This window comes from Strongylocentrotus purpuratus, unplaced genomic scaffold (assembly GCF_000002235.5).
Source record: "Strongylocentrotus purpuratus isolate Spur 01 unplaced genomic scaffold, Spur_5.0 spur5_scaffold_5, whole genome shotgun sequence".
NCBI classification, from domain to species: Eukaryota; Metazoa; Echinodermata; class Echinoidea; order Camarodonta; family Strongylocentrotidae; genus Strongylocentrotus; species Strongylocentrotus purpuratus.
In genome coordinates, this window is record NW_022145611.1 from 20,791,939 (window position 1) to 20,819,670 (window position 27,732).

General features: G+C 35.7%; 1 protein-coding gene across 4 annotated transcripts in view; it reads left to right on the plus strand.

Annotated features, from left to right (window-relative positions):
• The first annotated feature begins 391 nt into the window (after positions 1-391).
• The window catches only part of LOC591779 (phosphofurin acidic cluster sorting protein 2), a 47,040-nt gene continuing 19,699 nt past the window's right edge, over positions 392-27,732 (plus strand). For 3 of the 4 annotated variants that reach the window (XM_030999805.1, XM_030999807.1, XM_030999806.1), the window contains exons 1-6: positions 392-551; positions 14,880-14,951; positions 17,317-17,537; positions 19,100-19,214; positions 19,734-20,084; positions 20,640-20,744. In XM_030999805.1, the coding sequence (XP_030855665.1) occupies positions 426-551; positions 14,880-14,951; positions 17,317-17,537; positions 19,100-19,214; positions 19,734-20,084; positions 20,640-20,744 (990 nt within the window). In that variant the 5' untranslated portion in view covers positions 392-425. The remainder of the gene's footprint in view (positions 552-14,879; positions 14,952-17,316; positions 17,538-19,099; positions 19,215-19,733; positions 20,085-20,639; positions 20,745-27,732) is intronic. The other variant, XM_030999808.1, reaches the window with a different exon arrangement.

Consider the following 27,732-nt stretch of genomic DNA (forward strand, 5'->3'; position numbering starts at 1 on the left):
TGAAAGATCAGTGCCACAAAATGATTGATCTCCAACACTGAATATTACATTATCTATAAAATGGTTATCACTGACAATACGCAAAACTTTCAGGCTGCAAAACATATTGGTTTAACAGTATTCAGATTCAGTGTAAAGAGTTTGCCAATTATGCAAAACATCATTACAGTTTAGAGTAATTTCATATAAAGTGTTTTGAACACCTCCAAGGTAATATTTTTTGTTCTGAAAGTGTTACAAATGCCTTTATAATTGAGGTGTTATCAATAATTTCAGTTGAATTTTAACCTTTGCTGAATGTCTGCTTATCAGCCCCAAGGGAATATCTTTCATTCTGAAGAAAGGTATTAGAGTATCTTGTTGCTATGATACACAAACAAATAACCAACACCTTGCTTATTCATTCCACAGATCGGTCGGTGGACATGGACAACGAGAGCGACGACGACGACGACTCGTATTCGTCTGACCAGGAGAACAGCGACAGCGGTGAGAACATGGTGGGAGGCCAGGTGAGATCCCAGCTGCATGCCCACCAGCTCCCCTGGAACGTGAGTCTTGTCTAAAAACACCCTGCCCTCACTGCAGTGTGAATGAACGCTTTAACTATATTGTTGCTATATCAGGCATTTGCTCCTGCGACGATTGCTCCCGGCCTTAATTTCATCAAAAGATAGAGGGTTGGGGTTAGGGTTGCAATTGGGTTTCTGGGCCCCGTCTTATATACAAAGAGTTGCGATTGATCCAAATAAATTGCAAATACTCTGATCAATTGCAAGTTTGCAGTCTCCTATCTCTTCTGTACATAGTTGCGATTGATATCAATTGCAATTAAGTTGTGATTAATATCAGCTCTTTATAAGTCGGGGTCCAGGTTAGGTTTGGGGTACAGATTAGGGTGAGGGTATAGTACATGAGATATAGTATTCTATCCAGGGTTAGATGTAAGAATGGTTATTAATGTGGAGCAATTGTCGCAAGAGCATCTGTCCTAAAACCCTAATATTTTTCACTGGCTCAGTGCAGAGAGGATACAGTAGGCTTTATAATAGAGCAAATTGCTTACTTTCTGCATCACAAATAAAAGTGGGATTGCAGAGGGGCTAGATCTTGATCAAAAGATGATGATAGTGATTTATTACATCTGATTGCTAAGAAAGCAAGTATTTTGAAATCAGAATGTTGCGGAAGAGATTAATTTACTACACCTAATTTGAAATTCAAAAGAGGTTTCATGCTGGGAAATGTCCCTGGTTCCTGTAGGTACATGGTTGGATGATTCCATTTCTAACAACCAGTGGACATATTAACATTTGGATTAATTCCTTACCAAAACGGCTCCATCGCATTGACTGGGCTTTGAACCAAGGGCACCCTGATTACAGGACCACTGCTCAACCACTGTGCCACCAGGCCTTCCTATTTATCCTACATTCCTCTACTTGGCCCAAGTGATTACCCGTAATTTCAATATCATCTATACTACAGCCATTTATTGTCAGTGGCAGTAATGCCCTTTTTGCACTGAGCCGATGTTTTTACCCAGCCTTGCTTTATCATGGGTCTTGCAGTTAAGAAAATTAAAAGAAATTCAGTCTTCATAGAAAAAGGACCTTTCATGCTCCCCCCACTGAAGGAGCATGCAGAATCAAGACCAAACCGAACAGAATGCAAGACATAAGTCAACCAATTATACATTATTTGATTGATTTTCATAACAGTTTAGCTCAAAACATGAAAGTTGAAATTCTTTTTCCATTCATGAAATTGAGAGTGTCTTTAAAAAGGTATTCAAAACTTGGCCACATCCTATACACTTTCAATAGCATTGTGTTTGTAACATTTCTTGAATTTTATCTTTTTTTAAAAATAACTGCAAGAACCTTATAATAACCCATAAATGCCCATGAAGCTTGAAGTGTGTGCCCTAGGAACACATTTGTTTCACATAGTGTGAAATAAATACAAGAAGAAACAAGATAGAAACTAGAAAACCAGTCCTCAAAAATTCCCAACAAAGCAAGTAATCCCTTGTGTTGTTGTTGTTTGATGTGCTTTTGAAAAGTGCACCAAGTGTTGCTGTGTTTTCTAGCCTGTGCATTTGTTGTTTTCAGAGTGATATTATGTTTGTCTCTGTAAACCATACAAGGCTTTTTTTTATGCAAGCAAATTTGTATGTAAAAAAATAAAAACATGGGTAGATTGACCAAGATAATTAAAAAAAAAAAAATGATAATAATAACAAATAACAATACAAAATTGGATATGAAAACATTTTCAATTTTAACAGGGCATGGAGTAAATTTTTGTATTCACATTTTAAAAACAAGCAGCTAAAGTATTATTATTATTGGAAAAAAAGTTAATGCCAATTTGAAAATTTAATACTCCAATGCTTGTTTTTCTCATGAATGTTCTACCGGTAATCTGAAGAACAGCATTTTGCACTGCATCAGAAATTGACTTGACTTTCACAGTGATTTTTTTTTCTTTTTCCATTCATGAATGCAATCAGTTTGATAAAGAATTAAATTCCCAAAACTTCCCTTTTGGGGGACTAGTTTAAAAAAAAACAACACCAATCCAATCTGAAAAATTGCATCATTATGGGCATTTATGGGTTTGGATTTTTTTTAGTTGTTGGTCTGCCTTGTAATCTGATTAATAGATTGTTGTGACAATAATTATGTTATAAATGTCTAGAAATCCATAGCAGCATAACTTTGTTGACTTTTAGTTTAATATTATCTTGACAGCTTTGTATCAGATAGTGAAATATCAAATCCCTGTCTGTATCATTGTGTGGTTTTATTTTCTCTCTAATTCGTGATTTGATATGAATATCTAGTATAGCTCAGTATTTGCTGTGCTGATGTGGAGCTTTTGATATTTGATGTAATTACATCACATTTTGTTGATGTCGGATTCTTATGCCACCCCTAGAAAAAAAAAATATGATAGAACCCAATCCCCAATTTTGTTTCCCACTTGTGTTCGTGCAACTAGTGAACCTTTCAGAAAAGACTGTCCCATGTTGTAGTGTGACATTTGAAATTAAAGTTGTTATGATACCGAGCAGCCTTCATGGGAATCTACTTTAGAATAACATAGCAACCACATCCAGCAGGATGATAAAAAATATATCCTGCTGCATAGAATCGGATGCTTATCATTTGAAATTCTATATGTGGTATGTTTTTTTAGAGTTTTGTTTGATAGAAACCTTTTAATTAGTTTTCATGAAATAGTAATTTATCTCCTATTTTAGTACCTCAGTTTGATAAATATAACATAGCAACCACATCCAGTGGGGAAAAATATACCATTGTATAGAATTGGATGCTTATCATTTAAAATTCTATATTTTGTATGTTTTTTAAAGATTTTTTTTAATAAAAAAGGCAAGAATATTGGGGAATTTTTTCATTAGTTTTCATTAAATAGTAATTTATCTCCTATTTTAGTACCTCAGTTTGATCTATTCATATACCCAATTTCTCAATATCAGTCAATATTTTTTTTAGAAAAGTCGGATCACAATAGATAAAAAATTTCTGTATTTTGTTTGTCGGTTACATGAAGATCATTTCAAGAGTTGGTAACTCAAAATTTGCTTTTCACTAGTTTAAATTTTACAAATGATTTTACAAACAGAAATACTCATATATACTCATTTATTTCATTTACAAGATGTATTTTGTTTTCTCCATTGAAATATATTTCAACCACTCTGTTTCATTCAAAAAATGTAAAATTGAGAATCATGTTTTTAATGCATTCCTCCTCCATGTGTATTCCTTCAGCAATATTGACAAAAGTGGACATTTTTGTATAAAATGTAATAAATAGGCCTATTTATAAAATGAAGTGTGACTCCCAATTCAAATCATTCATACATTTGTCGATTTGTGCAATACTCTTCAAGATTTCAAATTTATGCTTCTTTTATTTTTCTACTTTGACCCCAATCGACTCGATGTCAGCACAGACCTACCCCTTAAATACTCCTACTTTTAACACTGAGTGTATACTATTCATAGCTCAGAATCACTCTGTCGTACATACATACATAGGCTCCGGCGCTCCCACTGAATTCATACATGTTATAATATAATCTAGTTTGTTGATCAATACAGGAAATTTTAGATTAGATTAAAGTGCACCTGAGTAAATTTATCTGGGGCGAATCTACCACTCGCTCTTATTTTTGTCTGAAAATAACATTTCAATCTTAGTGTTATTTCAACATGAAATGTCTCTCTACATGTGTAAAAATTTCTAGTATAGATGCACCAACATTTTCACTTTTTATTCTTATTCAACAAAGTATTTCCCCTTTTCTTTGTTAGGTTAAAAAAAATACTTGAAATACTCATACTTTCTATGTTTTTATGTGATGCATAAAGAAACAGCGTCTCTATGCATCTCGGATTCTCCTGATTTCCTCTTACTTTAGGTCTATCCATCCATCCAGATTATTAAATAAGCATCTTCCCGGTCCCTACGACATGTATTTGGGAATTTCTCTCTAAAAGCATGTCGCACGAGACGAGCGCATTGTGAGCTAAAGTGAATATTGCCAATATTTTCCCCGGGGTCGTGCAAATTATTCTTGAAGTAATCGCATTACGGGGCCTCACCACCCTCTCTGTGTTGTATATTCGTCGTTTGGTCGTGCACCGTTACGTGACTTCTAACTGACCCATTCCTTCCTGTTTTGACAGGCTGGACAGTGGCCTGTAATGGATGGCGGTCAGTGCTAGTGGACATTACACTGGCGGGGTCAAGGAATTTAACACATGTGCATCCATAATAGATTTAGATATTGATATTGGTGTTCTGCTAGCTGTCTCCACACTCTGTCCTAATCTCTTTCATATATGATTAAATGTCTGGTTATTTTTTATGTAAATATAGAAATAAGTAAAAATGTTTTGTAGAATAATAATTTGCAGCGGATAATGTGAAGTCAAACCTCTTTTTATTCTGTGATCCACTATCTTATTATTATATTTATGTGCTTTTGATAGCCACATTTTTTGTTCTTTTTAGTGAGCATTGACATTGTTTCTAATCACATTTACCAATAGACCCTATGCTAGTAGAGCCTGTATTTTGAACAGTCAACACAGTTATCTTTCTGATATTCATTTCTGCAATCACAGGAAAACAAAAACCCACTCCTGCTGGCAATAAGGCTAATAACGTTTCCATGTTCAAGGGGATAGCATCTGATGAGAGCCAGAAGGGAGTTAACTCTGTGTAAAAGCATGAGCTAATGCCCCTCTAGCTCTAAGCTGACAAGATATTAAATCTCTTCAGGGTCGCAATCAGATGAATTTTGGCCTTCTGTCACGTTCATATCCCAAGCTCATATTCCGGTCTATTTCAGTTCCATTCCATTCACTTATATCCCCATTCATTGTCATATGACATATAGCAGCACATGGCTTAACATATTAATTGATAATTATCTTTGGTAGCTACATAATACATGTTGTACAGTTTTTCTCTCATTACCACAGGCAGAATATTGGATACATAGGCATTAAAGTATTGAAAGTTGATTATACCTAAATATGAGAGTAGTGTTGGAAAGTAAGACAACATTTTCAAAGGAGATAAATTGCTCTCTGAAATGTCAACTGTTTCCAAACCTTTACAAAGAAAATTAAGTTATTCAGCTCTACATTAACATATAGATGAAAAATGATGGAAATTGGAATTTTGTACTCTGTAAATGTGAGTACATTCAGTGATTCAGGTGAGAAACTACATAATTTTTGAAATTATATAGTAAATAGCTTTGTGGGATCATCACAATTCAAATCAAAAAAGCAAATTTCATGAGAGCAAGAACAATCTTGAGTACTATTTTTTCAATAAATGTTTGAATTTCATTGCAGCATGATATGCTGAAATATAAATTTAATACCCCCCCCCCCCCACTTTTGTTAAAAACCTTCCCAGAGATAGTAGGCTCATATCTAGGAAGATCTGCTTTGGATGTGCTAGTGCATAGTTTAAGAGAGCTTCCGTTGTAAATTTATGTCTGAATAGGAAATACACTAGTACTTTCTCTGTTTGGAACCAGAAGGGTGTTTGTAACTCACCATTTTACACAGAGTTAAAACCCTTTTGCCCCCAAACAGACAATTTGATGTTCACATGTATTTGATGTTCCAGCATTCCGGTAAGGTTTACACTTAATTTGGTGCTATTCCCAGTAAGAAGTAACTGTTGTTTAACATCTATTGTAGAGAAGGGTTAGATTGCAAATCAGTTACAAGCAATACATCTATCCAGGACATTTTAATTTCAAAGAAATGATTAATTCATCAAGGATCTACGTCATGTCATAGCCTTGAGATGTATATTTAAAGCACCTTATACGCATTATGGCCTTGTTCAGATATGACATAGAAAAAACAATTCACATTTCTGTATTTCATTACACGGATCTCAGTTACTGTGCGCAGGACCTTTGTTGTGCACAGTTGCTATTCATTTACTCGTAAATTGCCAGGCGTTTTTTAGGCTGCGGTTTACCGCATCGATCTGAATGAGCCTCATAAATTCATCACATTTTACGGGTGAACCAGTTTGCAATGAGCTCACAAATCTTCAAGCAGTGTATGACAATTTCATTTAAAATCCAGCCGTCGTATATAACCCCACCAGAGGCAATATCATCGGGATGTTTTATTGCTTTCTCTTTCTCCGCTGAGCTTTGATTGCATTAAAGCCTCGAACACACATTATGAAATAAACTGCCCCTTCACCCCCCCCCCTCAAAAAACATTCTTCTTCTTCTTTTTTTCACCTTCCGTTGCCATTCATTTGCACTTGAATTTTCTTCTTTTGCCATGTTAGTTTATTTTATTTTTCCCCATTTAAAACAAGAGGCTTACAGGGGACAATCCTAGGCAAAATAAAATGGTCTTGAACTTGTAAAAAAAATAGTTAAAAACAGCATAGAAAATACATCTAACTTTTAAAATTTATTACTAGTTTCAATTGAGTATATATATTAAATGTATTTTTTGTTCCAAATCCTTAGCCTGAAAAATTGTTGTTCGTCTGTTTTCTATTTTTTTCCACAGAAGATGGAGGAAAATATTCTAGTATTCTAGGAAATACCATAAAATTATGGAAAAAATAGCTGAAATGTATAATGAGACGACCCGCCTATTTGTGCTTGCGCAAGAACATATGTTGACTTCCAATTAACCTCCATGTAGGCTTTGATATGAAATCATTCCTATCCCCCCTAATGCTCTTTGAGTCCTTAACCATTGGAATGTCTTGTTTATTTTTCTTTTATGTCGTTCAACAATATACAAAATATTTTACTGATGATAGTCTTTTTTAACATCAAATATTTTGCAATTACAGAAAATATGTTTATGGACTAAATACTTAGTAATAGTATTCACATTCTACTTTGTATGCACAGTATGCCTTTGCGTATGAGTGCCTATGTTTGATCAATGACTCATATTTTTTAAAGGGAAAAGGACTATTGATTTTTTTGAAATTTCAAGTCAAGGTTATAAAGTTGGGGATTATGGGTTGTAGATCTAAAAATAAATTTATTAGAAGCACATTGCAGGAGATTGCCTTAATTTACTGTATAAAGAGTGGTACCATACTATTTGAATATTATAACATTTATTTCTGATCTCATTGGGAATGAATTTTTGTTTGGAATACAATATACCACCCCCCCCCCTTCCCCCGCACACACACAAAACATACACACTTTACATTTTTTTTAGCATAAAGGTGGAGCCATGTTGTGCTCCCGATACAATGTAGTCTGAGGAAGCTAAAGTAGTGTTAAAAGGTTCCTATTCCTCATCACACACAAATGAGAATTAATGGACCCCATGGTCACACGCCACTGAAAAAACACTGGGCTGCCAGATCCCATTTAGATGCATTAAACTCTCTACCACCGTGCTACATAAGGAGATTGATTGCAAAGGTGTAGGAGCACCATTATATGTGACTGGGATTGGCCGGTGATTCACAATTGAGTCAATAATAAAGGGGAGGAATATACATGAAGGAATGTGATCGTGAGTCAGCTCCGCAGCGGCCATGCTCCTCATAAAATAAGAAGAGGCCAGCGACGGTTGGAGGTGTTCGAGTAGATGGAGACACACACAAAATGGTGTGTTTTTCTACAAGTACAGTATAGAAAACATGGACAGAAGGACGCTGAAGGACGGACATACAGAAATCAAATTCTTAGAAGTTAGTCATGCAAAGTGAAAAAAAATCCCTAATATTCTTACTTTAAATGATAGACTTGCCAGTTATTCCTGTTAAAGTGAACCAAACCAGTATTTTAGAAAAAATTTGAAGAGATTAAAAGGAAATGTGTTGTATTGTGTTGCTGGAATTTAAAAAAGCCTGTTTCAGGCTGCCCCAAGAAAGAAATGAAACACAGTGTTTTACTAGGAGCAGAGTATGAATGTTCTGGATAGGGTTATTACCAGAGGTGTCATGGTCTAGCGGGTAGGTCACCTGACTCACGGACTGTGGATCACAAGATCACAAGAGTCCCGCCACAACACTAAAGTCCTTTGGCAAGATATTAATCTACATTTGCCACTTTCCACCCAGGTGAAGTCAATGAGTACCCGGGAGGAAGGAATTTTAGCTCAGCTCAGCCATATACAGCCGGGTTAATAATATGATACCTTGTAATGTATTAAGCACAGTAGAGAATATTCATATAGTAGCTGCGCTATATAAATTGACCTATTATTGTTTATTACCAAAATATTTTAACATTTCATGAATCCAGGTAGCTAGTACCGGTATAGTGAATAGTGCTTTCATCCATTGTGAACTGTGCTTTCATCCAAATGAAAGCCCAATACTCCTCTTGAAATTCCAGCATGTAGCACCAGTGTGCTTGTACTTCAAAATCAATTTTTCATTATGCTTGGTATTTAAAATATACAATTCTTCACAATCATTCCCAGAGAATGATTAATAAAAAGTAAACAAATAATAAAGCAGAATATGCTGGTAATGCATGAAGTTGCAAGCAGTTAATATGATGTGCACATTTTTAGAAAATAATTGTAATATTGACAAGACATACTCTGAAATGAGACAAACAGTTATTGAAATTTGGCAATTGAAAATCGTTTTAAGTTGTAGACAGTTGACCTTTTGAATACAGCGCTACATTCAAGCAATTCAGTGATCAAAATAAACATCGTATTTATTTCATCCGCAATCATGTTGTCTGTGGCTATGTCGAAATCAGTACTTTTTCTGGAAGTAGAGAAAAGTGCTATTTATAGCTCCGTTCAGAGAGTAAACATATTAAGTTGATGATAATGTTTGAGCTTTGATCAGGATTTGAGGACATTTTGAAATTTAATTGGGGCCAAAATGCCACATCCGTGATATCAATATTGTGTGGATTTCGCAATCCAAATAATCTGCTGCATGTTTCAAAGGGGAAGTGTGAAATGTGAACTTAAAGGGGAAGTCCTCCCAGATGTTAAGTTGGTTTTAACAAAAGCAGAATAATGAGAGAACCAAATTAGTGAAAGTTTGAGCAATATCCAATTAAAATAGGAAAGTCATGAATTTTTGAAGTTGTCATCAGTGATACACAAACATGTCACAAAGTTGCCAATTTTTATTTGATTAATTTCACCTTAAAAAATTTGGAACTTTTTGCTCAAACTTTCACTGACCAGTTTCTCTTGTTTTTCTGCTTCTATCAAGACCAACTTCATATCAGGGATGACTTCTCCTTTAGATTATTTTATAATACATGATTTTTTTTTTTGTCTAATGAAGTTAGATTTTGTTTGTAGTTCCAAGATAATCGCGTTTCAAGTTTTGGAGCCTTACAAAAAGCAAATTTCTCAGTTTTTTCTTTCAGTTTTAAGGTTTAAGCAAGACATGGCATATTGAATGATTAGTTATCTATAAAATGCTTTGAAAAAAGTGGCCAAATTCATCCTATTCCAATAGATTTTATAGCCACACAAAAAAAGGACTCAAGGTCCTTCTTATTTTATTAATATTTTATTGCACGATTTGGGGCTAGCATTAAGGATCATCATCAGTTTTTGCACGTCCTGATGATGTGTTCAAAGTACGCTTGGAGGCTTTCTATTTTGGGACTTTGTGTTATAGATGGACATGCCCCATAAAATCCCTATTTCAAGGATGCATGCCAGTTTGACCATATTTCCGTTCAGAAACTTAATGGAAACCCTGGATCATCTCCTGGAAATTTTAATTGTCCAGTGATTAGTGATTCAGCTTGTGTCTTTCTCCAGGCACTGATTGGTGATAAAAAGGGATGATTCTTTAATATACCTGCACTTATATGATCCTTTTAATAGTTTGATAAAAGCAAGGTTAAACTAGAAATTTTAACTGTCCAGTGATCACTGATTTCAGTTTGGGTCTTCTTAAAGGCACTGCTTGAAGGCACTGCTTGAAGGCACTGCTTGGTAATGGAAATGGAAGGTGCACCTATATATGATTCTTTTAATAGTTTGAAAGAGCAAGATTTAACTAGTTTGGACTGTAATGAACCAGTTTAAACTTTCTCTTAGTTTAGTCATGAGGAGCAGAAAACGTTTATTTGCAAATGTAATTGCCTTTTATTTCTTTACTAACAAATTAAATGTTAAACAAAACAACCAATATACAAGTCAATTCAATTCAATTTTAGTTTTATTGTTTAAACAACAAAGAAAGGAAGAAAAGACATGGCACAAGTCCGGAGACTGAAATCATATTTACAGTAAAAAAACAAGAAAACGTGATATATGGTTTTAAAAGGTATATTATTGACATATAATAGTTCAATGGAAAGGAAAACATGGCTTTATGCATTAAACAAATAATGTTAAACGCAATTATTATGTTGAATTGAATATTATTGAAATGAATTGTTATAAATTTTTATTACAGCCCATGTTCTTATTTTATTTTAGTTAATTAATACATTGCCTGTTGAGATACAGAAGGTTGTACAGAAATTGATTGTTAATGAATGCCCTTCTTGCTCTCAATAGATGAATAAACATAAATTCTCTTTTTTTCGTAAATAACTGTTTGGTTTCATGAACCAGCATACTTGTTTACGCATGAGCCAGTATGCAAAACCAGTAGAAATGCTGGCTTAGAAATTTGAAGATCACTTTCGTGACCATCCATTAATTTTCTCCAGGTCAGGATGGCACGAATCCGTGCGGGATATTCCATCAATTAGTGCTTTCTCCATTACTTCCCCATGACTACTCTACTAATTGCATAAGTCACCATCTTGCGTACATCTAGAAGCCTTTTCGGGAGATAGAAGGGCATTATTAGACCATGTATTAGTGAGTGTGTTACGCCCTTCTGGCCCTGAGCAGTCAAATCTTACATTGCTTCCCTGTGGTCACTCTACTAATTGCATAAGTCAGCATCTGGGACCTGTTTCACAAACCCTTTTTTCAAAGGACAAATGATAAAAATCAGTGACAAATCTGTTGATAACCAATCAGAAGCAAGGATTTCAGTAGCTTATAACAAAAATTGTCATTTGCCACTTTTTGTGAAATGCCCCCCTGGAGTACATCTAGAAGTTGCCTATTGAGAGCTACATTTACATGTAGAAGGGCATTAGCCTTATGAATAAGTGAATCGCTTTAATGCCTTTTTGGTTCTCAGCAGACAAGGCGGACATGAGTTCCCTGTCAATATCTCAATTACATGTCAAAGTTGTTTGGTGAGAGCTACTGACATATATAGAAGAGAATTAACCCTGTTTATTAAGTGAAATGTGGTAACGCCCTTCTGGTTCTCAGCGAAACGTGTGAAAAACTGCACATTACTTCCTTGTGACCACTCTAATTGTATAAGTCACTGTATCTTGAATCATCTCAAAGATGCCTCTTGAGAGTTAGTGCCCTATAGCTCTCAAGCTATATTTAAGTGAATGTTTTAACATCCTACTGGCTCTAAAGTGTGACCTAAAGTATGACCTTTACACTACTTTAAGTCAGTATCTTGAATACATCTTGGAGTAGTCTATTGAGAGCTAGAAGAGCTGTTATTCCATTTTTTATTAAAGTTAATGTATGTCAAAGGTGCTTTCACATATGACGTGGTGAAGTAGCAGTTCTGTTGCAATGACAAGTTTCAGCATAATACACTTCACATTTCTGTATCTTTTAACAAACAGATAAGTTAGAATTCATAGAACCTTAGTTCCACTCGATCGGCTACCTTTTTCATCCCCACTTGCCTTTCATCTACCAAAAATAAATACAAATGCCACGGTTTTATGGGTTATCTGTAAACGAACCTTTAATGCTAGATGAAGTGTACATTTGTAGATGGGTCTTGATCTAATCAGATGAGAGTTTTATGTCAAGAACTGTGTCAGGGCCATCTTAATCTTTCATCTCCTCCTCTACGACTCTTCATCATCTGAAGATAATGCAATGAATGCAGGCTGTCAAGACCGATGTCGCTTTGCATTACTAGGGCTGTCGAGTACTTTAATATCCTTTAGAAGGGACGGAATAATGTATATGCACCTGTATAGAAGTAGAGCAGTCGGGGCGAAAAAATATATACAGAACCGGAAAGTTAAGAACTATTAGCAAGATAATGTTCTTTTGCAGGTTTGGTGGCAGAGAAAGAAAATTGGAAAGAACATGTTTAATGTTTAGACAGTTTAGTCTTATGTTTTAAGTGAATCAAAAGATATACAAGATCATTTGGTATTTTATGGATGATTTCTGGTAAATATATGCACGGCGTGGTGGGTAATGGCTACACACTCCCCTACGCTAGGACCCTCACACCCTGATGGCCCCCGGCACTATGTCAGCTCATCCTTTAAAGCTAGTGCATGTACAGACTATAGCGTATGCACACAGTCCTCATGAATATTACGCATGTGTAGTGCAGGTTGCCGTTGTCATAATTTACATCCCAAGATGTGTATCTTATAAATTAGTTTCACCTCTCATTTATTTCATATTCTCTTGAGGAGGAAAAGAACACGACAGCAGCTTAGTATTGCTATTATCTTCATATTTATCATTGAAAATCAAATAAATCTGGTGAATAGTATTTGAGGACTTACCCAAACTGTACATGCATGGCCTTCAAAGTGGGAGTAAACACCGTTTTAGCTCTCAATGAACGATATAAAGACATATTGCTCTTCACCATGGTCAACATATCTTTTTCAGGCTTTCTTCTCTTTTAATCCACCCCTTTCCCGAACGTCCCTACACATCTCTCTTTCCTGTCATCCTCCTCCTCTCTCCTCCCAACTCCTCCCAACTCCAACCCTAATCTTACTCCCTCCTTCCATCTACAGTTTTCAATCTTCCCATTTACCTTACTCTTCTCTCGCCTCATTTCTCTCTCCCCATAGGCCTCTTTTTTCATCTCCGTAAACCCTCTGCCCTATTATCCATTTCTTTTCCCATAAATTAATCCTCTAAAAATAAACATAAAGACTCTCAATCTCATTTTGATTTTCTCCCCTGCAATGAGAAAATAAACATCTAAATTGCTATGTATATATATTTATATTTTTTCATTTCTTTTCATAATTTGACTCACATCAGTTCTGTTACAGATCAGAATAATTTCACCAATATTTATGCGAACAATCTTACAGCTTTGAAAGATTGTAATTCATGTCGTCAATAGTACTGAGAAGAAGAGGAAGAACAGTTGCAATTTATATAGCGCCTTTTCCACTGAATACAAAGCGCTATATGTCATCCACGAGTGATGAGTCAGTGTAAAAGTCACAATATTTAAGGACCTTTTCACACAAGGAGAATTTGAATAGAGAAGCAATAAAATGAACAATATACAATGACTTATAGCTAAAGGAGCATTCATGGAAAACACATTTGTAGTTGTACAAAGAAACTTTTCAATACATACAATACTTCTTTTGAGGAACTCCTTGGATGTTTATAATTCTCACGATAATCGACATCAATGAATGTTGACCTTGTTTCTTGATCAAGTTCATATTCAAAATCATGCCCAAATATTTGCTTTGCTATTAAAACTGCACTTTGCAGTACAATGTCTGAAAATTTCAGAAAAATGTACTAGTAATTTCTCATCCTGTTACAATACAGTGATACAAAGCAGTTTGGGGGTGTTTCAGGGGTCTGCTACCCCCCTCCCCCATTAAAACAAAGTTTGACCTTTGTTTTTATTCATTACTACAGTCAAACCTGCTTTAGCAACCACCTGTGTAGAAAGACTGCCTGTCTATAAACACCACTTTTCATATTTTCCTTGATAGGCCTTTATATACAGGTTTCATTGTACCTTTTATTTGTCAGAATGGGAAGGGTTGAATTATAAACCCCCTGAATCCAAATCTGATGTAATGTGGCTCAACACTCCTAATGGAGTAAAAACGAATCAGCCTGGGTGTGCACATGTATTAATAGAATAATACTATTGAAAATGATGTTGCACATGAGCGTTGAATAGGTCAGGATTTTGAATAGAACTGTGGATGGTGGTAAATAGTTCCAGTCTGCAATTGCTTTCAGAAGGAATGAATATTTGAAGAAATCTTTGTTTGAACTCATTTCGATGTAAGACTTAGTGTGTGATCTCCTGGTTGAACGAGTAGCAGGTCTGGCACTGGATGGAGACGTACACTTTTACAAGGGACGGAGAGGTACTCCCTTCCCCCTTTTTTTTTATTACAAAATCCTGTAAATGTATATACATTTTCCATCTGATCATGTAGTAAAACTATTCTTCTGAAGAAGAAATATGCAGGATAAATTATAGAACGTATGTGTATGTTTTTTTTTTTCTTCTCCTTTTTTCTATTTCCTCAGGATCTTCTTGGTGAAGGTGAAGAAGAGCATGAACCAGGGAGGAAAGGAAACAAGATTCACAATGCTACGAGGGTAAGGATACTACAATTATTAGTTTTATATTATTACAAAATAAATTATCTCTTATATAATAACTAGTGATCATTGACATATAAACAAAATTATGTTATTATATTATATTTTGTGTTTTGGTGGTGTGTTTGTTACTTGTTATACAGTTGATTTCATTTCCTCTTTCTTTCAACAAACACCAAATGGTAAAAACTGCTTAAGTAAACTTATTTGTCTTTTACTAGTACTTCAAATGATCGGATGAACCTGTATTAAGGTGGTACATATAGAATATGTTCAGATAAACATGCAATGTGCATTAGGCATTTTATTCCACCCCCCCCCCCCCATTCATGGCATTTGCATAAAACTTTAAAGACTATCAGTAAAATTACACTGAAATGAAAATCAGATACATGTAGTGAGGTTGTGCAATTATATCTTCAGAATTTTTCATCTCAAATCCTGTATTCTTTCCTGGAGACACAGACATAAAATTAATCTATTTTTCTAATATATGTTGAAATCAAGTCACAATATTAATGTTGGACTTGTAACAGCTGCATCGCTGTCCCTAAGATATCACACACATGCTGGAATTACAGCTTAGTTTATCATATCATCTTCTGTCTGCAGTTTACTCCCACTCCAATTGAAGATATGCTGCTAATGATAAACAGCATCCTTGAGTATTGTAGATGGGAGGAATTAATCATCACCACCATCTCTCGCTCGTAAATACCTTGAATGATATAGTTTTTCTAGTCATCCCAAGGATGGGAAATATAAAAAAAATGAGAGGAATTAATGAATTTATTGTTATGTGTGTCCACAAATATCTCTTATACTAGAAAGCAAGATTTGTCCTGGTATTTGGATATGTTTTGTTGTCCATCTCTCTTTCCTTTTTCTGCCTGCCACTGTTTGTCTGCATGTCCTTCTATCTGTCTATCAAAAATACATGTGTTGTATCTGTATATTTCTTTATTCTCGAAGCCTGTAAGCTCAATTACTTTTCTTCTAAATTTTGTCATCATCCTCCAACATTATGTAAGTGTCTTCAAACCAAATAATTTAATTATTAGGATTTTATGTTTTTACTTTATTGAATAGTTTATAAATGATTACAGCTGGATGTTGATAACATACTTGCTTTGAATTATGAAATGTGGTGGTGCATGATTCATGTAATTCCATAATAATGATAAAAACAAGAATAACAATACAGTTGGGGATCTTTGGAGTAAGGGAATGTTTTCTTGAAAAACATTGATATGAAGAACCATGTCTCTCCTTTTCTCTGTTGGGGTGGGGGGGGGGGGGAGATGAAAGTAATACAAAAAAAGGTAATGAAAGTATAAAGAAAAAATTGAATTGAATATTCCTCCCTAAAAAGAAGAAAGTAATGAATAAGCAGCTGTAAGCAGTTCAGAATTTTAAAGTGGAAGAAAAAGCTACAGCTTTGAGCCTTTGAGTGAAAACTGTCCCCTAAAACATCTTACAAAGACATCTCATAGATAAGTTTTTAAAATCTCTTGTAATTAAAAGCAGTACAGTGGAACATGCTAATATTTGTCATACTGGCATCATTTTTCTACTGAGTAGAAAATTAGCCCAAGATTTTGTTAAATTAGATTAAACCTTCTGAATACAATTTTGCATTGTTATGGAACATAGATCCTCAGAGATATGTGTATAAGAAACTATATCACATAACATAAACCAAATAGGGACGATGGTTTCACACCTGTTCCATACTACCTGATATGTTTACAGGAGAAAACTGAAAGCAAATGGGAGTTGAAAGGAAATATGTGTTTTTGTTCTTCCTGAAGGAATTTTATATCTTGTTATGACAAGAATCTTCTCAGGATGATTTAGTTTCTGATCCCTCTACTTTCGAGTCCCTTGATTCTTTGTTGTTTTATGTTTGTTTATATTTTTTGTTTGTTAAGCATATATACTGTATGTTTCTTTTACATAATGTGATACCATATGTAATATAATTTAGAAGCTTGAAGGTAGGGTTTATTGTACTATGTTCTCTTAATGTGTGTATGTGTGTGTGTGAGGTGAAATTAGGGGAATATCGAAAACAGTGCCCAAATGTAAATTAAAAAACATTTGCTGATCATCACACCTGTAATTTGTTGCTCAAGAGCATAGGCTACTTCTAGGTATTTTAGGACTTTAAAATATATACTTGATGATTGTGTAGCACCCAAAATATTTCTCTAAATTTTGACAAGGTATTCATGCATACAGTTGCTGAAAATTTCAAACGAGATTGGTCTGGAGCCTTAATTATAGAAAAGGATTCTTAAAGATGCATAGATAAAGACAAGACACACAAGTTAATAGAATTTAATCGATCCTGTTTTTACAGCAAAGAAACTTCAAGCAGAAGTTCATCGCCCTGCTGAGAAAGTTCAAGGTCGCCAGTGACGAGAGTGACACGGAACCGTATCCCTTCGAGGACCAGGACCAGACCCCGATCGATGAGGACTTCCTCTACGACGATCTGAGCCTCATCAACTACAGCGACAGTGGTCCTGACATGGACCCGGACGAGATGAGCATCGAGTCTACGCCAAAACCTGTCCTGAGGTGAGCAACTGGGTAGTGTCGAAGCTCAGAGGGGTGTTTCACAAAGGCTTTTTTCAATGACAAATGGAAAAAATCACTGACAAATTTGCTGATAACCAATCAGAAGCAAGAATTTCAGTAGCTTATAACACAAACTGTCATTTGTCACTGATGACAAGTTTTGTGAAACACCCCCTGCAGAACTCAAATTGGTCGAGCCAGACATAAACCAGACTTACTGATACAAATCTTGTCAACTTCAACAGAGATCCAGTAAAAAATAGTTTGTAACTATATATAGACCTGCAATTGTGCCCTAATTATTTGTCATCTTTTTATCATTAAGATAAGACAGTCAAATAAAAGATTAGACCTTCCTTTTTTGGAATAGAAGACCTTCGGCTGATAATTATTTTAGTTAATTTTTTTCTTTTCTTGGTATCCGTGTGACTCACTTCAAATCATGCTATTGTTTAGTGTTCAGTTTCTTTATGTTGTCTCTTGCCAAATAAAAGATAATAATATCAGTTTAAAAGCGTGTGTCTGTTGATCCAAGGTATGTTCCAGGCTTTAAAGTATTGGTTAGGGTTAGGGGTATGATTTAGTTGTAGGTTAGGTTTAAGGTAAAGTTTAAAGGTTAGATATCATATTAAGGCTAGAATTTATTGATTGTGAGAAAGCGACCGCAGAACTTTGCCACATCAGGATGTTTCACATATTTGAGCATTGAACTTCTCGTAATAATAATCTTTATTAGAGCCATCATTTCCATTGTCATTTTACTGCTATCATCATCATCACTAAGATTATGATTTGTCATGATAAAAAAAAAATACACATTCCAATCTTTTTGAGGAACAAGAGGTTTAATTTGATAGAACTAACACTTCCCTTTCTCCATTAATGCATTTCAATAAAGTTAATACCAATCCCCAGAACAATCCATTACAGCTTACAGAGTGTTATACTCTTCCACCCTACAATGTCAGTAGCAAAATGCATTGACCCTGAAGTGCAATGAATGGTTTTATTGACTTGGATCAAGGATGGATCAAGGACTTCCTTCCTACATTGGCTAGCATGTGCCTTCTTTTAGAGATCAAATACTTATCCTTCAAGTTTTGAATTTACACACCGCTTCCTTATCGAAAACCAAGGCTGTGGGAATGTCAAGCTTGTTTGTTATGTTGTAGGATATGGAGACATTTTCTTTTAGTTTTGTTGCATTCAGATGAGATTTTTTTTAAAGCCCATTAAAATGCAGCATGTTTCCATGTTGATATTTTAGGTACAGAGGTAAACATTTCTATCCTGTTAGGGCTACATCGCTTCATAATATTGCATTAACAGCTATTTCATATTTGTAAGCTGTAATATATCAATGTGGCAGTATATCGTCATCCTCAGAAATATTGTTTTTCAGTTAACTTGATATGATCTCTGAAATGGCAAGGAAAGACTGATTGATTGCTGCTTGCTTGTTCCACAGTACAATCTGCATTGCCTATGGCAATATGAAGGCCCTACCCCTCATGTTATTTCAAACTTTATGATTTCTTACTGATCCTTTTTTTTTTTTGCAGACCTTTCTTCTCGCAAGGCATCCCTACATCAAGCTCCATGGCTGAAGACATGGAGCATGTCGGTCAGTCTGAGGCCACGCCGGACAACAACCAAGACACGGTCAAGCACACGCAGGTAAGTGGTCAACAAGGATCTAGTTTGGTCAGCTTTTTTTTTATATATAGTTCTGGTTTTGCATTTTGTTGACAGGGTCTTTTTTATGTTCCTCTAATAAAGTTCCTGTTTGTATTGTTGTCATGATATCAGCATCTAAAAATGGTATTAATAAGTACCAAGACCCATAACCATATTTATCTACAATTGCATGGTGTTCATTACTGCAGAAACAGAACGTTTTGCAAACTTCATGGGTAGTCCATAATCATGAACATACCTGATTGCCATCTGATTGAATTACATCAATAAACATGGTTAATTTTGGTAATTCATGAAAGTGCATTGCTGCAAACAGCTTTGTCTTGTGGAAGGTTTTAGTTTTACAGCAATTGTATAATGAATTAAAATAGATGCAAGCAATATCTTTATAATGATGTAGCTTCAGAATTCTACAGCTAATCTTAATTTGTAACTGTTAACAGTAAAAGATGTGTTATATTCTTCCTCAAAACTTGTGATTATTCCATCCTTCTCTAGGATTACTTCACCAAGGATGCAAGCATGGAAGAGCTGACCATCCCCGATGACGAGGACAACACCCACCGCTTAGGCGACCATCGGAGACAGGGTAGCAACGGCAGCTCCCACAGCACCACCGACGCCAACAAAAACCCCGTCCCCTCGGCCAATGGAGACCGTACCATACCCCTGGTGGGACCCCAAGCGGGGGCAGCAGGGGTCAGGGAGGTGGGGTACAAGAGGAGTAGCAGTGCGGGGAGAGAGATGAGGGTACCGATAGGAGGAGGAGGAGTTGGAGGAAGAGATGGGGAGCACCGGAGGAACAAGTCTGCCGAGAGGTCAAACAGTCTTGGGACGGGAGATAAGAGGGTAAGTGCAGGAGCACTGTTATGATACAGTCTTGCATGCTCCTGGACTGTATGGTGATATCTATAGACAAATGCCAATTAGCCAAGTTTTAAATCAGCCATGTAAAGATTTTTCCAATGTAAAGGTGATGACCAGTTGTGGTTTTACATAAACTCAAATGCAAGTACCAAATTTGTGATTCTTATTGGTAGAAAATCCTTTTTTTTTTGGGGGGGGGAAGAGTTGCAGTTGTTAACTCATTGATAGTCAAGAGTCTCTCCAGGCACTCAAATCTAAATGTTATGACTACTTATCCACTCAAGAAACAAATTAAACAACACTTCATTACTGTTCATGTCTTGTATATTTGCACATAAAGTAAAAGAAGTTGAACACATTAATTTGTTAGTACCCCCGGTACTTGAAAAGACAATGATGTTGATTTTAAGGGCAAGCATATACAAATATTGCAAGAAAAGAGTGGCAGTTGAAGGTGATAATCAATAGTTGTTTCATTTCAAGACACTTATGATAAACCATTAATTCTACAAAAAGCTTTGCTACTTGACTTTACAGAAACCTAAATTGCCAATCACTGAACAGCTCTCAGAGTTATGGCTCACAGACGAAACAACTCCGGAGAAGATACTTCTTGTCAACATCTCAGAAAAGCACGGACAGGTAAGTCCACTTGAATTACTTTCTCATTAGCGCCATTCAAAAGAAGTGAATTGTAGACTTTTCTACACTTCATTGTATGATATTTTGTATGGGTTCAAACGGATTAAAAACATAATTATGTTTACATCACTGTAATACGCTTTCATGCTAAGAGCCTTCTTAGGATATGCCCCGTTTTAATATTTTAAATTTTGTATAATGATGTAAAGTGTAGCACGGTTCACATTTTTTGATTTTAAAACACAGAGCTATTACATGTATGGACCTTAGTTCTGTACAGTTGCCATTTATCTGCGGTTTACTGCATCATATCTGGACATGCATTTAATGCTTGTGAGATGGAGCAAGACCCATGCTATTTAGTGCTTCTATATGAAGTGGAATCGTTAAAACAGCTTAGGTACATACAGTGAAAAAAGGGTGGTTTTGAACGATTTACATGCCGGTGCTGATGAACCAGAACGGTACCACAAGGATACAAAGATATCACACCTAAAAGTTGGTAATCAAAGCACTTGTTGTCATTTATCTTGACAAAAAATTGTTTTGTGATGGCTTACTGCACAATTCACGAACCCACGAAAATAATAGATTCAATATAAAAAATTAGGTCAGTCTTGTGATTGTTTTCAATGCATAATGCAAGTTTCTTTTCCTCCTGGCTCATTAAATTGATTAACGAAATTGGATTGTGCGTGACCTTTGCTTGTTCGTGCAAATATCTTGTTTCGGTTGGCGATAAAATGAAGTGACATTTATATTAAGTTAATTAGAAAGGAGAATATAAAACTGGACACTCTTGAGGTTTTGTTTGATAAAGGATATAAACATATTTTGGTTTCATACTGAAATTAGATCTATTTGTCTTTATTTGAGAGTTGATCAGAAATAAACAAATTGATTTCTGTTATGATTCAGAATTTCTGGAGTTGTACAGAATAAGTTATGCTGTTTTTAGTACTCACTGTTTTCTTGAGTTTGTTTTTGCCAAATAAATAATAGAAATTTTATAAGTGCCAAGCCCTTCTGAACACATAAATATTTAAATGCATATATATATATATATATATATATATATATACTAGCAGGACCCGCGGAAATCCGCGGGATTCTAGAGGGGGGCGGGGGGTGTAAATAGATATATAGAGACTGTCTAAATTAAAACCACCAAGAACTTAATTTGCCATTCAGGCCATTAAAAAATATACATGTTTAGCGTCCCCGCCCGCTTCCTTTTTGGGGGCCGCCTCCTATTTTTTTTTTTTGAAATTTTTTTGAATTTTTTTGAATTTTTTTTTTTTTTTTTGGAAAGAAAAAAAACATGAAAAGCACTGCTAAAATGTATTTCTGATTTTAAAAAAAGAAAAAAAAAAAAATTGTCGGACGCCATCTTGAAAAATAGCCCGAATGTCAAGGAAAATGTACGGAGCGGCCATTTTGAACTGCCTCCTCCTTCCCATTTTTCAAAAAACAGGACGCTATAAGTATGTTTTTTTTAAAATTTGGCCTTATATTAAATTAAAAAAACAATCCAACTGTACCGGTAGTTATTCTTTAAGCCACTGGAACTGTGTAGAGTTCCGTAGTGTGGCGTACCGAATACGCAGAAATTAGGCTGCTATTAATGGGAAAATTGTCCCTGCGTAGGTTATGCGTAGGCTGGCGTACAGGTTTGCTTATGGTTGCTTACTGAGGGGAAAGCGTTTACTGCTTTGTCGATCTGGCGTAGGGTAGCGTACTGCTGCGTAGTCATGTAGAGTAGTGTTGCGTAAAAAGGCGTACTTTCTGCGTCAAGTTTCTACGCCGAAAGTACGCGAAAAACATGTTGAATTGTTTTCGTTCATCTTGCGTACCCCTTTCCGTCCTTCAGCATATAGTAACGTAGGCCAGCGTAGTTGGTACGCAAGACTACGCAACTCTACGTATTGACCCCACGCCAATTAGTGACCCACAAGTGTCACAAATAAAGTATGAAAAATATGCTCATCTGACCCTAATTAAACGCCTAAAACCCCCGAGCTTTCGGGGGTTTATGGCCCCTTGAAACCCGTGGACCCCACGCCTATATTATATATACACTCAACTCGCTGCGATCTGATCTCTCCCCCCCCCCCTCCAATTTTGAAGAACGTAACCCCTGAGCTTTTGGGGGTTTATGCTGGCCCCTTGAAACCCGTGGACCCCACGCCTATATTATATATACACTCAACTCAGGACCCGCGGAAATCCGCAGGATTCTAGAGGGGGGCGCAGGCAAAAAATTAAGTTTTTCATTTCGGGGGCTCCATTTCAAATTTTTGGGAAATTTTCGGGGGCTACTTTTTCATTAATTCATAAAAGGATAGGCCTACACTTTGTTGAGATTTGTTTAGTAGGCTATAAGGTTTCAGGCTTCCTACTTCATAATTGCCTATTTAAAAAAAAAAACATTTTTCTAGTTCAATAACTAAGTTTTCATGCATTGATTTGATGCAAGAATTGTAACATAATAGACCCTAGATTGTGATTATTTCTGACCATGAATTTCGATAATCATTTTTCAAAGTAAAATTTTCACAAGAAAATCAGACAGTCGTTTAAAAACGTAGACATTAGTAATACTTTTACTATTTCTAAGCTCAGGTTTCATAAATCTATTCACGAAACTATATTGAAATCGCGGCAATAATGATGCAAACCAACAGATAACAATTTCAAAGTGTCAAATCTCTTCGACTCGAATTCAACTCACACACTGCTGCATAACTGCAGCGTAACTCCAGGAGTTGGAGTTAACTGCAACTCAGCTCATCTCACACACACTACACAGTGGCAATGCGTGTCAGTTACGGTGATTTTGTCCGATTTTCTTTACTTTGAAGAAATGATTATCAAAATTACGTAAACATGGCGAGAACATCACAAAATAGGCTTTAATTTCATACCTCTATTTATGGAAACTTTATAATATTGCAGCAATCGTGAATTCGTGATGGAAATTGATTGCAGTTTCGCGATGTTTAGTGGTTCATGGTCTAGATTCAGCTTCTACCAAAACAAAATCGACCGCCAAAAACTCGAGCCCTACGCTCCGTCTCGATCTCGCAACTGCGAAACTTGTACGTGTTTTGGCGTACTTGCGTGCGACATGGTAAGCCAGGTAAGGTATGGAATATGGTTCGAGTTTTTTTACGACCGATTTTTGTGTATACAATTTTATACGGATAGTCATCGGTCGTGTGTCAATGTTGAATATCCATGAGGTATCTCTGTCATCACGCATATCCTGCATTATGCATATCGCGTCTGTTTTCGCCCTGGACGTCGACACGGAGGAGGACCTCGGGCGGAGTATAGCCAATTCGATAGAGTAGACTCTCCCGCGGACGATGGCACCGGGCACGGGTACCCCGAGGGCAGGGTTCAGGAGGAGATAGCCGCACCAACTTGGGTCGGCGATCTCATTAAAAAACAATAGAATACAAAGGCCGGCGGAGACGTCATGCCCCCCGCGGAGCCTTAGCGTATTACTATTATAGATATATATATATATATGTATAATTGTATATATAGTCAGCCTCAGGACATTTTAATTATGCACATCATTACGATCAAAACCTTCAAATTGCATTGACAGAATGCTGGCTAGCATTGGACAGATAACAATCCATGTTTAATACATATACTATTTAAGTTCATGTAAAGTCAGGTCATTTTCATTATGCAATACTGTCAAAAACCTTCAGCATTGCATTGACACTGCCCCAGAGCGCTGATGGCTAGCATTAAGTTGGCATTGCCCTACAACATCCGTCCATAATGAACCTGATTAACAATGATTGATTAAGCCTTCAGCTGCAACGAATGCATCATGATGATCATTGTCCGTGCTGCGTTTCGCAGACAATCCTCTTCGTCCTTCTCTCTCGAATGAAAGCTAATTTTTTACTGACCTACAGGCATTTTTCCTACACATGTTTCTGTAGGCCTCCTAGCCTCATTCACCAGACTCTTATATGACACATTCAAGGTTGGATAGTATGGATAGTTTGTCCGCTCTTATTTAAATACTGGATGCTGTCTTCCCTTTTGCTTTTTAGCGTCATACCACATAGAGTCATTGTAAGTCAATGATAAAAAGGTTATATATGTACATGTACCTGTATGTTACACATTCTTTCAGAGAGCACAAAGTAACTAAATTTTGCTATTTGGAATATATTTTACTGGTGTGTCTAGAGTCCCCTAGTCTTTTGCACCAGACACTGCCATGACATTTTCGACAAGGCTAGTGACGTAGGAGTGTTGTTATTCTTCATTTCTTTTATTGGCATCATTGCACTTTTTTGCAATTATTATAGTAATATGTGACTGTTGGACCTTTTTGAAACTGCTGTTACATTTTTTGTTAAAACAAAGATTCATAAAATATATTATAAGAGCAAAACATATCATATTGAATGGGTTAATACAAAAGATATGTTCCTTTGCATCTTTAAAAATCCATAATTTGAATGAGTAAATAACATATAAAAACATGCTATATTGCTATTGTTCTCTTTTGTTACTTTGAAATTGGTATATAACATTTACAGATGTATATCATTTCCACCTTTGTCATGACAGGTGCTTTTAAACTAGAGAAGTAATTTATCTTTGAAATAGATTTGTACTGCTTTGTAGTTTTAATTTTGTTATCACGGACACACTAAGCCTGAAATGATGCATGTAACGAAGAGCCTTGAACATGAGTTTTTTTCCCTCCACATTTTCCATGAATGCGCCTTTTGTTGAGAGGTACTCATGAAAGCTTTGATATGCTGGTGGTATGAGGTTCACATTGTTACATGTAATACTATAGAGCTCTGTAACAGTATAAATGAATAGAACAATACACTCAATTATTTCCAGACCTTGAAGTTGCCTCAAGCAAGAGGTTCTTTGTTAACGTTACTACAAGGCTATGTTCAGAGTATGGTACAGGTTGTAGACATGAATGGAATAATTAATATATATGCTAAGCATTTCAATGGTTGAAGGAATCATCATAAAACTCCTTTTAATTAACAAAAAATTAAAATCCTTAGGGATTATATTAACAAAGGAAACATGTTTTTTAATGATTTACTTAAAATCATTAAGTACTGTGTCGATGATGAAAGGTATCAAAGTTTATGAAGAATGTATTATGGTCTCGCCCAATTTTGATACAAACAAGTTCTCTATGTACAATCTTTGATATGATCTGTTCGTTTTTCCTTCTAAAAATAAAAGAGGGTATGTTAGAAATTTGATCTCAGTAAAGATCTTTTGAGACCAGTTTGATGGTGGCACAAAAAGTTGGCATTATGATTTGATATTTTATAGCTTATTTATGATGTCTGTTTTGAAAAGTTTATTTCATCTTTCATTTGTAAAAGCAAAGCATGGGTATTGTTTATTTATGTTTGACCTGTACTTTTAAGCCAATTGTAAGCTTAATTATGTTCTACTTTTAGACCTAAATTCTACTATTCTACTTTTAACCAAAGTCTGGCTTAAAGTGTAGTAGAATATATGATAGCATGCATATATACTCTTGCTTGATCTTGGTTTGAGCCTGTATATGAACACATTCATATTTCCACCTGTAATGTTGCCTCCTTACTCAATGATAGCAAACAGGTGTTTTTACATGTGAATGAAATGTCACATGACACACCAGCTGCCAGACAGCCGCAATAGTCATTCAATGTCAAAATATAGAGGACAAGGCCCATTGTGGCATCCGTCTTTCTGCCCGGTGAATTTGTCCTTTGATAACGTTTCAGAGTCATAATTTTTCAATTTGTGTCAGCTAAAATGTCAACTAATTGTTTTTATATTGACTTTTTATGATTTTATGACCCAGATGATTTATTTAGACTTTGCCCCCAAAACTCAGAAATTTTGTATTTGTTTGTATTTATTGAATCTAAAATGTCCTCCTTATCTATTAGGGCCTCATTGTCTTTGAAACGCTCTGCTATTTTTAGGGTCTCTGTGTAGATAGTGTTTGATTTAATTTCCCTTTTTTTTATGTCATTGATGGTATAAAAAGGAACCTTTTTATTTTTAATATCTTTTTTATTGGTGAGTTAAGCTGTGCTGAAAATAAAATCTGTCTCTTGTCCTATCTCTCCTCACCTCCTCTCCTCTTCTCCCCCTCTCCTCTATTCTTCCTGTTAATACACCTTCCTCCATTTAACCGCAGTGAAATACTGATTGTTCATGTGCCCTTGTACCAATAAGGCAATGTCAACCTGTGTGCATTATCTCTGAAACCAGTAGATGAGTAATTGAAAATGTTCTGCAGCAGGGAGGCAAACAGACTGTATAGAAGGGTAAAGGCAGTATTCCGAGTGGCCATGGAGTATTCATTCCCCAAGCACGATCTAAAATTACCCCTCATTATAATTTCATGAATGGCTCATACTGAGGAATAACCAGCAGCGCTGCTCGTAGGTAAACTAAGATGGACGAAGATGATGTGATTAGAGAGAGAGAGAGATTATGCGATTACCCAGTGAATTATTCATGATCAGATTGCAATGTCTAAAAGATGAGCAAGATGTGTTGAATTAGAATATCCACTGTACTTCAGACATTATCAGTTAAGCTGCAGAGGTTCAAAATGCAGCGAAAGCAAGTTACTATGTTGTCATTTAGTAACAATTCTATATTCATAGATATATATATATATATATGTATAATTTATGTATGAGCTTAGACCCAACGCTGGGCTTAAGCCTTTGTTCAAATTGTTTTCTATGTTAAACCTGATAGACTCAAAGACAGGTTTGACTGAATTATAAAATATGGACCTTTAAGTTATGTAGTATTCTTTGCTGTACCCAAAGTATTATACAAATGATTGAAATTTCTCATTATGAATTCCAGAATATTAAATGATTTTATAATAATAAACATAAAAATGTTCTTTGGACATGCCCATGCTATCAGAAATTCAGTCTGTTGCTGATTTCTGTTG